General features: G+C 37.1%; 1 protein-coding gene across 10 annotated transcripts in view; it reads left to right on the top strand.

Moving 5' to 3' along the window:
- The window catches only part of ARHGAP24 (Rho GTPase activating protein 24), a 661,374-nt gene that overhangs the window by 627,909 nt on the left and 19,843 nt on the right, over positions 1–13,622 (top strand). For all 10 annotated transcript variants that reach the window (XM_019829276.3, XM_003985210.4, XM_019829275.3 and 7 more), the window contains 2 exons: positions 10,093–10,225; positions 13,086–13,159. In XM_019829276.3, coding sequence (XP_019684835.1) covers positions 10,093–10,225; positions 13,086–13,159 — 207 coding nt within the window. The remainder of the gene's footprint in view (positions 1–10,092; positions 10,226–13,085; positions 13,160–13,622) is intronic.

Below are 13,622 nucleotides of genomic sequence, written 5' to 3'. Positions count from 1 at the left end.
AGAACCTCAACAATGTTTCTCTGGGAAATCCTTGGCTTCATAATCTGAAATCTCTAAGAAAAAAAATAAATTGTTGAATGTATTATGATGATCACATTTTTTTTGTTTCTCCTGAAATTCTATCTGCAGAGTTTAGTAAGGGAAAAAAATGTAAGTGAACAATATAAAATTGTGAAGTAACTAGACATAGCTGTAACTTCTCTATTGTAGCTAAGCCAAGTTCATTAACTGCCCAGATTTTGAGGACCCTATTAACTGAAATTAGAACCCATAGCACTTAAAGTCCTGGGTACAATTGAAACAAGAAGGGGCTATGTGATAAAATGTCAGATATACACATTTACTAATGTTACAACATGGAAACTGGTAGAGTCACGTAAACTCTATGAAAGAATGCCCTCAATTTCAGTATGTCAGGAGTCAAATGTTAGGAAAGATAGCATATCCCATTTAAGTAAGAACTGAAGGCTCACCATTTATGAAATTTAATTATATAAATGCATAATCATAATATACTTAGATAATGTGTAGTATTTCTTCCAGCTGTCTTTCTTAATGAGCCAATCCTAGAGGAAATGTGAGATATCTCTTACTGTGAATAGTTTCTTTATATCTGCCTTAGGTCATCTAAGTCAACAATAATCTTCTCATCTTTTTCATCATTCTTAGATTTTTTTGGCATTTACTTTACATTTGGTGAATTTAGGAAATTACATTCCACAGAACAGCCAGAGAAAGTGTTAACATGTAGATATTACTTCAGCAGAACTCCCAACCTAGATTAAGAATGCTCATGCTTACTAAAAATCCTGAGAAAACTATCTAGTTTGCCCATTGGAAACTATAGACACACTGTGGAACCTCAAAGGCTTGAACTTTCTCCTGAAACAAATAAATAAATGCAATGACTATCAGCTGGCACCAGGAAAAGAACAGAGTCCAACATGCATAATCAATCAATAAGAGTCTTAGTTTTCTTCATACCATTCTTCATACTTCATACCATGGATACATTTTTTTTTAATCTACAAAGAACAAAATATAGACTTAATGTATACAATGTCTGTGGGGGGGGGTATGTGTGTGTGGTATGTGTATATATGGTATGTAGAGATACCCACACCCTTAAAATAGAATCTCTGTGGTATGTAAACAGACTATTTCTAATCTCTTTATCTCTAGTGACTTTCAAAGAATTCGTGGGGCCAATACTTTTTCTAAGCAATTATATACATTATTGATATGAGTAGGATCTCAGTTTAATAAGAGAATCTTTGTAGCTTCATTGACTTCAGATTTAATTTATATAGAAAAATTTAAAGGGAAAAAATTTTAATAACTTGGCTCTTAAGAGTTTGGACAATAACGGGGTGCCTGGGTGGCTCAGTCAGTTAAGCACCCAACTCGATTTCGGCTCAGGTCGTGATCTCACAGTTCATGAGTTCAAGACCCACATCCAGCTCTGCACTGTGTCAGCATGAAGCCTGCCTGAAATTTTCTCTCCCTCACTCTCTGCCCCTACCCCACTCATGCAGTCTCTCTCTCTCTCTCAAAATAAATAAATAAACTTTAAAAAAGTTTGGACAATATTAATGTCATTTAAAATACAAGAATGTACCATGTGCATTTGAATATTGCTTTTAAGGTAAATTAATATATAACATTGATACTTAGGTCCCAAATCACCAGACTTGGAGGAACATATTAACTCATTTTAATAGCCATGTTGATTAATTTTGTAGCTGACTACACTTATGTTCTTTTTAAATTAATTTATTTTATTGAGATATAATTGACATATACCATTGTAAAAATTTAAGATATACAATGTGTTGGTTTGATACATCTATATATTGCAATATGATTACCACCATATTGTTAGCTAACACCCCAATCAGGTCACATAATTACACTTTCTTTTTTGTGGTGAGACAATTAAGATCAGTGCTGTTAGCAACTTTGAAGTTTATTAAGTAGTATTATTGGCTATATTCAGTATGTTGTGCATTAGATCTCCAGAACTTATCTACTACTTGCAACTTAAGGTTTTCATTTGTTGTTGTTGGAAGTGAATGCGTGTGTATGTACAAGGTAATCTGTTAAAAAAAACTATACTAATATAATACTGCTTTAAGGAAACTTTTCTGAATATTCTACATCAACCTTATAAATGCCTCAATCCCACTAGCCTTTCCTCTCCAATGAAGGCATGTTGGTACTGTAATGGAAAAAAGTCAGATTTTATTTTCATTCATTAATACAAGAATTTACTTTAATTTACTAGGACACATCACCTATTTATAAAGTGAATCAATGCTCTTACCCCAAACTAACTAAATGATGACAACTCTGACTCTCTATTAAGTGTATGTTTCTTTGTGAGATATATATATATATATATATATATATATATATATATATTTATTTATCTCTGTGCTTATGCATTTGCCCTTTGTATTCAAACATAGCATTCAAAAGCTATGCAAAAGGGCATTTTGTTTGTCATTGATATTTATTTGCTACTAATGATTACCACCTATAAGTGTACATCAGGGGACTGGGTGTAGGAAGACAGGCTTGCAACAGAAAAACCAGCTAGCATGCTGTTACATTAATGGAGGTGAGTGATATGTACTTGAACTGGAGCAGTGTCAATGAGACTGCTGAAGAAGGAATTGATTCATAAGATCCAGTATATATGTAGATCCAGAATATATAAGATCCAGTATTTTTTAAGACCTTCCAGAGGATTCCACTGTGAAGTTCAGTCTAAGAATCATTAACCACGGTTAGATTTAGGGTCTCAGGAAGAGCAAAATTTAGGCTGACTTCTAGGTTTCTTGGTTATTGGTGTGACTAGTGATGCCATCCATGGTCGAGAAAATGGTAAAGGAAGAATAATTTTATTGCAAGGTTTTTGTTGTTTTTATCCAACTGTGTTTACATGGAGTTCAAAGTGTGAAAGGGAACATCTATGAATTAAATGGAAAGGTCTGGTGTGGAGAGGTGTACTTTGTAGTCATTGTGGAAAAGTGATAGCTAAACTCAGAGAGTCTGCATAGGATCCAGGAAAATAGCACTTAGAGGCCAGCAGAGGAAGAAAAACTGGGGAGTTGACTGGTAAAGAATGATGGCCAGTTAAGGAAGAGGAGAGTGAGGTGGCCAATAATAATAATAAAATGAGAGATTTGCTTATGGGAAATATTCATAAGAAATAACAAATGGACAAATATCTCTTTTTTTTTTCTGTTTGGGGATATTAGCTACTTTCTATTTGAAGGGTCTATTGTTTGGAATCACCAAACTCATATTGCTCAAGGGAATATCTTCCTAGAGCTACACAGCAGAGTATTTTGTTACTTTATCTGTCTTATACACACGTAAGTGTGTGTGGGCACATATATGTGCATGCATGCACGTGCTCACGTGTGTGGTATGTTGGATTGTATATCAAACTATCAAATATTCTTTGTATGTGTTTAGCTGGCATTATAAGGAAGTCTATACACACATATATCTATGCACATAAGTAATTCTAGAAGTAGGAAAGGAAAGGTCAGTGTGACAATTTGGTTTAACAGAGTCTCCTGACCAACATTTCTCCCACCTGTCTTCCATCAGGGAACACTGGGCAGACGGGAGCATAACTAGTATGCTCCAGTGGGTAAGAGAGTGGCCAGATTTAAACTTGTGTCCTTGTGACTATTCCATATCAGAACTGCCTCCTTTCCTTGGAAGTCTACCTCAAATACATTATTAATGTTGTATTAATCCATCAGTCACGTTATCTGCAAGTACATTTCTAACTTTCTGCTAATGTTTCATTACCTAGTACTTTGATAGTACTATTAATGGTTTTATAGGTAAGCTCACAGGATGCAGATTTGGGAGTTCTATTAGTCACCTCAGGCTGCCATAACAAAACACCACAGAGTGGGTGGCTTAAACAAAGAAATTTATTTTCTCACAGCCCTGTAGCCTGGAAGGCTGAGATCAGGGTGCCAGCTCAGTCAGGTTCTGACAAGGGCTCTCTTTTTGGCTTGTAGACAGCTGTCTTCTCACCCTATGCTCATGCAGCCTTTTTCCCTATAAGTACAAGGGAGCAAGGGGCTGGGAGCAAGCTCTCCAGTATCTCTTCTTATAAGGGCACCAATTCCATCAAGCCAGAGGTCCTATCCTCATAACTTGATCTAACCCCAAGTATCTTCCAAAGGTTCCATCTCCAAATACCATCGCATCGGAGGTTAAAATTTCAACACATGAATGAGGGAGGGGGCACAACTCAGTCCATAGTAGAGACCAGGCAGTTCTCTGCCATCACCATTGCTTTTAAACCAGGAGGCTTGTTTGGCACAAGCACTAATTCAGAGTAATCCAGACAGGTACAACCGTCCTGTTGTTGTATATAATTCAGCACTGACACATAATAACAATGAGCCATGACAGAATCAGTTTTGCACTGCTGATAAGTATACTGTATAAGTATACTGACAGATAAATAGAAAAAATAATAAGTTTGAACAGAATCAGACTTTTCTTGTAAACATTTAGTTTAGTTTGGAGCTGCTTACCACCTTCAGATGTGCTTTCCTATGCCATGGTGAATTTGGTGGAAAGAACAACATGCTGTTTAAGACAATTGAGCAGCAGTGTTCAACTTTGTATTGCATCTGAACGTCTTCAGTTTCTTGTATGTTTTCCCAGGAATTTGATGGATATGACCTTTTTTTTTCTTAATCCAAAGCAAATTTTAGGTCATCTTAGTGTGTGTGTGTGTGTGTGTGTGTGCACACGCATGTGCACGTATTGCAAATAAGTACACAATATCTTCAATAATTTCCTGTGTGGGTGCACTGGAAATTGACTCTATGAAGTAAAATCAACAGATTATATTGTGTTCTGTGCATAGTATCCAGAGTGAAAAATTCCCACTTCTTTTTTTAAATTTTTTATGTTTATCTATTTTTGAGAGAGAGACAGAGAGAGAGAGCGAGTGGATGAATGGGGGAGGGGCAGAGAGAGAGGGAGACACAGAATCCAAAGCAGGCTCTGGGATCCGAGCTGTCAGCACAGAGCCTGATGTAGGGCTCGAACCCACGAACCGTGAGATCATGACCTGAGCCAAAGTCGCTCACATAACCGACTGAGCCATCCAGGTGCCCTGAAAAATTCCCATTTCTAATTTTGAGGCTTACAAGTTTCAAGGTTTTGTCTGTGTAGTATTATACCTGTAATTACTGTGGCATTTGGACTGATCCATGTATGAGAGTCTGTTTATCAGGGAAGAGGGTGTGGGGATAGAAGATGAGCAAGGAAGGATTTCTGTGAGACTTCTTTTATCCCTGTTAAGATTAGTGAGAAGCCTGTATCGTACATAGATTATAAATAGGGCAGACAATTTCCAGGAACTGTAAAGAATATTCTTAAGATCTCACACCTGACAGGGACTTAGCAGCTAGAATATACAGGAGGTATTACAAAGTAGAACGAAATGAGGCATGTTGTGATATGGAAAAGTATTGATGGTGATTAGTTAGAAATATAAGCCCATGGGGGACAAAAAGATCTATGTTGTTCATTTGTTTCACCCAGCATGTTTCATGAAGCCGTGCCCACCATTAGTTTCAGGAACTATTACTGATAGAAAGATTCCAGAATGACCAATGGCACACTCATGAGACTGTAAAATTAGGTTGATCCTTGAAAGTCTCATGAAATCCTCCCTTTAATTTGGTAAACGGACTGTAAGTGAGGAAGTAGGACTCAAAAGTAACGTCCAAGTGTAATATAAAATGAAACAAAAATTGATCATATATCGATCAATTAAGGGACATGTTCCAGGGCATCTCCTGCTATTCTAGCTTCTTTATTCAGGATCACTGGATAGAATGTACATGATTCCTTATCTTAATTTCTGAAAACAGATCCTACCACCAGGTTAGGGAAAGAGACCTGAGATCTGTATAATGATTTCACATTAACAAATAGTCTTGAATTTCTACCAAAAGAGCATGACTTTAAAACCTCTCATATCTTAGTGCTTAGCCAGAAAGAATTTCATACCAGTGTGGTTTCCTGTCCAAGTACCCAAAATAGGGCTAGTAGCAGGACCTGCTCACTGGACTGCTATGAAGTCCTGACATAGAGTGATACATGTCTAGAGGTGCTGCTGCTGTTGTTGTTGTTGTTGTTAACCAGGTTAGGTATCTTAATTCTCCCTTGTACATTGACTTTTGCCACAGTACAGTCACTTCACTTCACTTTGATGAAGTCTGAAATGTATTTCTTTGAGACAAAGATGGCACGTTCCCCTGGTACATTGGGTAATTAGCACATAATGTTAGTATATACTTATTTGACTGTCCATAGGAAGCAAATATTAAACAGGCAAAATTATGGGTTTTCAGTAAAAGACAGGCTGGGCGGAGAGATGCGGACGGCCACCATTTCGTACAGTAGATATACAAAAAGGTTTTTCAAACACCAGACTTGATGTTGCAGTAGGTGGTGTTCTGGCCAGAAGGGCGGACAGACTGCGAGACCCTTGAGGTGAACTAGAACACATGCTGAAGTCTTCACAGAAGCAATTGTTTTCTTCCATTCAGTAGGAAAGGATAAAGCTAAAAATGAGAACACCAGGGAAATGTAGGTGTCTCCATTTCCACAAAATAACCTAAGTATAATAAAGCCCCAAAAAGGAGGTAATATATTTTTAAGTTTTGATCCTGAAGCAAAACCCTTAACCCTTCGTTAATTGGGAAAAAAAAGAGGAAAAGCATTTGGTCATTTTTTTTCTCCATTGTTTGTATATTTTCTCCATCGTTTCTATATAATTAACAAAATGTAGGTGTATACTATAATGCTAGAAAGCTAATGTAATGTATCACTTTAGGGAAGGAATAAAATCATCATCCTATCCACATCTCTTACCTTGATTCATAGCTCAAATATTTCTATTCTTGGAGTATTACTGCAGCTCTTGTGCTAAGAAAATTGCTGGTGGATGAAGAATGATTCTGCAGCCTTTCATCCTTCATAATTTTCGCGCCATCTGATTACTCTAACTTTGCAATGGTGCCATCTAGCGTTCACACGTCCTCAGTACTACAGCTCTACTTCATTAGAAACTAAATAATACAAGTATCAAGCAAGTTCCCTCAAGAACAGTGTACTGGGGAGAGTCATTGCAACGCAAAGTCAATCACTGAAACACTAGAACAGATTTTTTACTAAATATATATTTCTTATTTATTATTATTTGTCTTATTTGTTGCATTTATTTCACAAATATTTGTATATATTCTATGTATATAGTCATGCAAATGATGGATAACCTACTTCATGTATTGAAGTTATACTTATTTCGTATTTTATTTTTCTGTTTTTCTCTATACCTTCCTATAACCCTAACAAAATGGTCATTGTCTTTGAAGGCAACACATCCAACCTAGTCATGGGTTGGGTTAGAGTGGAATCAAAACATGGAATCATTTATTGTAATAGTTGATTGCACTGCATATTCTGCCCCGAGTTGTGGTTCTCTTACTGCTGATGGCTGTGCTTCACTAGATAACAAGAGAAACACAGAAGAGCTTTGATACGCATGAAATAGAGTGTTTTTTCCATAAAACAGAAGAAATAGTGTCTTCCTTGTCTTACCATTGGTACTTTGTTAGGACTATCTCTTTTTAAAAAATTCTGTGGAAAGTAATTTGAGGAGTTAAGGAGCTTAGAAACAGTTTTCAAGATGTCCCAGAGATGTGATTTTTATTTCCTTAACTAGCCTTTGAGTTGACTTCTATATTGCTTATCAATTCAGAATTTTAAGAGGGAAAACATGTTTAATTGTGAAAGAACAGAATTAATTTAAGACAGGCCCTATCAGATCACCTCCATTATTTTAACATCTGCAAGAAGGTTAACAAAATGCCCACTCTGACTGACCTCAACACTGAAATGAAAAAGCTCAGCCTTTGCCCCATCTGATTTGGGGGAAGGTAGAGACCCAGATTCCAAGGATGCTGCGTACACGCAAACCTCATGCAGGCCCACCCTGAGCTTGGCTCTCCCTTAGCTTTTTTGTTTGCTCCTCAAGGGCAGGACGTTCCCTCCCACTTTGGGCTCTGCTTACCTGCCTTGCTTTAATCAGGAATGCCTTCTTTGGTGCTTCTGCTCCCACTTGGTTAATTATTACACCTTGGTCTATGCATCATTTCCTCAGAGAAGCCATCCAACCCTGTCTTGTTATTAGTCCTGTCTTGCTATTAGATATCACCCAACACTTCTCCTTATTACTACTTACCACACTTTGCAATTATACACTTGTGTTATTATCTAGTTCATATTTCCTGTCCTCACTAGATTATAAATTGCGAGCAGGCTGGAATAATCTCTTTTTTTTTAACTCTTTGAGGCTCTAGCCACTGTGTTTTCTATAATGTTCAATACAGAGCAGGCGTGTGGGAAATCATTGATGAAATCAACTATTTGATTTCAAAATTGAGAACTAAGATGACCATTGTCCCAGCCCATGTAGTTCTGTGATGTCAACTCTGCTTCTGTGTCACCTTTGGGCAAGAGAATATTCACTGAGGCAGGAAATTGAACTGTGTTCCAGCCCTCAAGAAATACCCCTCTGGGGACAGGTCACTTCCTGCCGCACAGTCTGGGAGTGAGGTGTGAGACGTTCATTCTCAATATTTACAGGATTCCTGACCTTCTTCACTACCTCTCTTCCACTTCTCAGGGCCAGATGGTCTTTCACTCCCTGCCCACCAATTTCTCTTTGCTACACCTGTCCTCCTCACCCAAAATAAAAATAATAAAATGGGGTGTCTGGGTGGCTCAGTTGGTTAAGTGTCCAACTCTTGATTCAGCTCAGGTCATGATCTCATGGTTCCTGAGATGGAGAGATGGAACCCTGTGTCAGTCTCTGGACTGAGTGTAGAGCCTGCTTGAGATTCTCTCTCTCTCTCTCTCTCTTTCCTTGTCCCTCTCCCACTTACTCTCTCTCTCCTCCCCCAAAATAAATAAATACACATATAAATAAATAAATAAATAAATAAATAAATAAATAAATGTAAATAAAACCACCCATTTTCATCTTTACTGTCTGCCGTCTTCATGGATTAACGTGGAGATAGAAAGCATAAAATGTAAATTAGTATTTTAGGAAATTATCCTGTCACTCTGGTAGTCAGCAGGGAATAAAAATAAATTTTGCACATTATACAAAGGACAGGTTGTGTTTTCATTGTTTGTTTTTGTAGTACATTCCTTCTATTTCTAGAAGACTCTAAGGATTTCCAACTATCTTAGAATATTAGACAAGAAATCATGCTGAAAATCAATCACCTTCAAAATAAGTTCTGCTTAAAAAGTTATAACATGTCATACTAAGTTTCTGATATCTATAACCAGTCACCAATGTCTTCTAAAGAATAAGAAATGAACCTAAGCCTCAGAAGTGATTAATTGTGACACTGAATACATACATGCATATAGAGGTGGATTTGGTATTTTTTGTAAATTGTATTATATTTCATTTAGAGTCTGGTATATTGGCATTGTTTTTAACACTTTTTAAAATTTTTATTTATTTTTCTTTGAGAGGGAGGAGGGGCAAAGAGAGAGGGAGGCTCCGTGTTGTCAGTGTGCAGCCCCATGTGGGGCTTGATCATGACCATGAGATCACGAGCTGAGCCAAAGTTGAGAGTTGGACACTTAACTGACTGAGCCACCCAGGAGCCCCTAAAGTTAACACTTTGGCTTAACATCAAGTACACACATCGCTTCTCAGCCTTTGGCTAAGATCAAGTGTAGTAACATCAAGTACACACAAACGAAAAATGCTTGAACTTTTGAATATTTTCAAAGCACACTGAAGCTTTAAGAGTCCTTCCAGATCCCTGTCGTCTCCACCTGTTGTAGCATTTCATGGGCATTAGCTAAGTGTATGCTTCTTGAAAGTTGAATTTATGGATTTCATTGGCAACTCAGAATTCTGAGTTATAGATGTGTATTTGATGAAAGAATGTATCAGATGGTATAAATTTTACTGCAAAGAGTATCTTCCCACTTCTATCTCAACAGCAACACAGATGTACACACAGTGGCATCACTTCTTAAACTGTATCTCCGAGAACTTCCAGAACCAGTTATTCCTTATGCAAAGTATGAAGATTTTTTGTCCTGTGCCAAACTGCTCAGCAAGGAAGAGGAAGCTGTAAGTTGGTACATTTATTTCTAAAAAAGCCTTAATTTGGGTTTTTGTCAATGTTCTTAGTTTTTCATTTGTAAATTTCCCCTTGCCCCATCCTTGGATTGTTTTCCAGCATTCTATTTATTGACATTACACTCATTTAGATATTACATACACAACACAGGTCCCATTTTTAATCCCCTCCCTTATCAGCAAGAAAAGTGCTGCTGAATAAATGAAGTGACCTCTCCTTCCCACTTTGCTCCTCTAACTGGTTAATTGTGGGGCTACATCAGGTCAAACATTCCATGAATAAAGTGGATGTCTTATTTCATATTCCCCTTTTCATTATGTACCCCCTAAATTACTCTCAACAATGCCTTCTACCAAATCTTATCTACCATTTTTTAAAACAGCTTTGAGATATAATTCACACATCATACAATCACCTATTTAAAGTGTACATTCAGCGCATTTTAGTATACAGTTGACCCTCGAACCATAGGGGTTTGAACTGTGTGGGTCCTCTTACACATAGATTTTTTTGCAGTACAGTACTCTAAATGTATTTTCTCTTCCTTGTGATTTTCTTACTTTTTATAAGAATACAACATATAATACATATAACATACAAAATATTTGCTAATTAACTGCTTATCAGCAAGGCTTCCAGCCAACAAAAGGCTGTTAGTAGTTAAGTTTTGGGGGAGTCAAAAGTTATACATTGATTTTTGAGTGTGGGGTGGTCGGCATCCCTAACCCCCCACAGTTCAAGGGTGAACTGTATTCTCAAGAGTTGTGCAACCACCGTCAAAATCTAATTTTAGAATATTTAGCACATTTTCATCATCCTATAACAAACTCCATAACTGACCCCACCTTCCCCAGCTGTTGGCAACTACTAATCTCCTTTCTGTATCTATAGATTTGCCTCTTCTGGATATTTCATATAAATGGAATCATCCACTATATTGTCTTCTGTGACCAGTTTCTTTCACTGTTTTCAAGGTTCATCCACCCTAAAACACCTATCAGTATTTCATGCCTTTTATTTATTTATTCATCTATCCATTCATCAGTTGCAGTATGTGTATTGTTTCCATTGTTTGATGGACATTATTATTAAAAATAGTGCTGTGGGGGCGCCTGGGTGGCTCAGTCGGTTAAGCATCCGACTTCAGCCAGGTCACGATCTCGCGGTCCGTGAGTTCGAGCCCTGCGTCGGGCTCTGGGCTGATGGCTCAGAGCCTGGAGCCTGCTTCTGATTCTGTGTCTCCCTCTCTCTCCCCCCCCCATTCATGCTCTCTCTCTGTCTCAAAAATAAATAAACTTAAAAAAAAATGATGCTGTGAATACTCATGTACAAAGCTTGGCATGGGCATATGTCTGCATTTCTCCTGGGTATGTACGTAGGAAGTAGAATTGCTGTACCATATGTAACTCCATGTTTGCTAAAGAGGCTTTATCATTTTAAATTCCCATCAGCAATATGTGCAGACTCCAACTGCTCCACATTTTTGCCAACACTTGTTGTTATGTCTCTTTTTTATCACAGCCATCTTAATGTGTGTAAACTGATATCTAATTGAGCTTGAGTTGCATTTCCCTGATGCTTAATGATGGCTAAACATCTTTCCATGTATTTAGTAGCTGTTCACATATTTTCTTTGGAAAAACACCTATTCAAATCATTTTCCCATTTTAATTGGATTATTTGTTTTATTATTACTGAGTTGCGAGAGTTCTTTACAGTTTAGATTACAAGTCTCATATCGCATATATGATTTGCAAGTATTTCTCCCATTCTATCAGTTGTCTCTTCAGTTTTCTGATGATGTCCTTTAAAGCATGAAAGTTTTTAATTGCGATGAAGTCCAATTTATCTATTTTTATTTTGTCACTTGTGTTTTTAATGTCATATCTAAGAAGGCATTAACTAAGGTCGCCAGGATTTACTCCTATATTTTCTTCTAAGACTTTTGTAGCTTTAGCTCTTACATTTAGGTCTATGATCCAAATTCGGTTAATTTTTGTTTATGATATGAGGAAAGGTCCAACTTCATCCTTTGGCATATAGATATCCAGTTGTGTCCAAATCATTTGTTGGAAAGACTGCTGTTTCCTCCACTGGATTTTCTTGGCACTCTTATAGAAATTGCTGCCTGTTTTTATAAATGAAGTTTTACTCTATTATGTAATATTGTCTGTGGCTGCTTTTGCTCCACAACAGGAGAGTTGAGTAGTTAAGACAGAGACCATATGTCCCAGAAAGCTTGCAATATTTACCATCTGGCCTTTTTCAGGAAGAAGAACAGATTAGATTACATTATCCATTAGCTTTTCTGGGACCATTTACATTTTGGAAGAAGTTTTACAATGGGAAGAACCAAAGCAATTAATACCTTTGTGAAATTTCCAGGAAGAGTAGACTTTTTATTCTCCATCCCACCCCTAACAGCGTATCCTAGACGTGGGCCATCTTGAGACTTATTTGTCAGTAGACACATGTCTATGTTTGGGGCATGCCAGAAATGGGAAAGACTCTCACCACATTAAGCTACTTTTTTCCCAGATAGCCTTATTATAAATGAGGCAGTCCTCCCTTTTCAATCAGTTGTGAGCGAGTATTAAGAATGGTAAAAGTCCTCACTGAAATTTATTTCTCCACAAAGAGTGCTTATGGAAATATTTGAAATACTTTTTCCCATCTTTGAAAATATTTGTGAAACGCTCTCTGTAATCGTGGCAAGTTTTCAGGACAGGATTCTTCACTGATAATATGTGAAACTAATGAAAAAAAAAAAACCTGTGTGCTCATTTGTATTTGTTTTCATTGCAAGGCTAACACTTCAATAACATTTATTCTCCATTTCTTTGTACTCAGGGCATTAAGGAATTAGCAAAGCAGGTGAAGAGTTTGCCTGTGGTCAATTACAACCTCCTGAAGTATATTTGCAGGTAAGAATAGTCCTAAAGATGAAACTAAACAGAAGAAGACTATGTTTAGCCTGACACTAATTTACTTCTGACAGTGAATAAAATCACTGAACTGCTCTGAGCTCTGGTGTTGGCCTCTGTAAAATTAAGAAGTTTGGCAAGATGATCTCAAAGGTTTCTTTGACCATGAAAATTGCTCGATTTTATAATTTATTGTTTCTGAGTCTGACTTACTTCTACATACTAAAGATATGTTGCTTTGAACTTCCATCAAAGTTGTTTGTACCTGCTGCATGTACCTTTAATTAAGAGAAGGAGCATCTCCCTTGGCATAAGGAAGGCCTGCGTGGGAGTCCAGTTTCTACCATTGACTTCTTATGTGTCTTTATACAATTTTCTTAACCTTTCCATGCATCCCCCTAGGTAAAAGAGTCCTGAAAACACATTTCACATAGTTGTTTTTAAATTTAAATTGTATTTTAAA

The sequence above is a fragment of the Felis catus genome, chromosome B1 (genome assembly GCF_018350175.1).
Source record: "Felis catus isolate Fca126 chromosome B1, F.catus_Fca126_mat1.0, whole genome shotgun sequence".
NCBI lineage: Eukaryota > Metazoa > Chordata > Mammalia > Carnivora > Felidae > Felis > Felis catus.
This window is presented reverse-complemented; position numbering and strand designations above follow the sequence as displayed.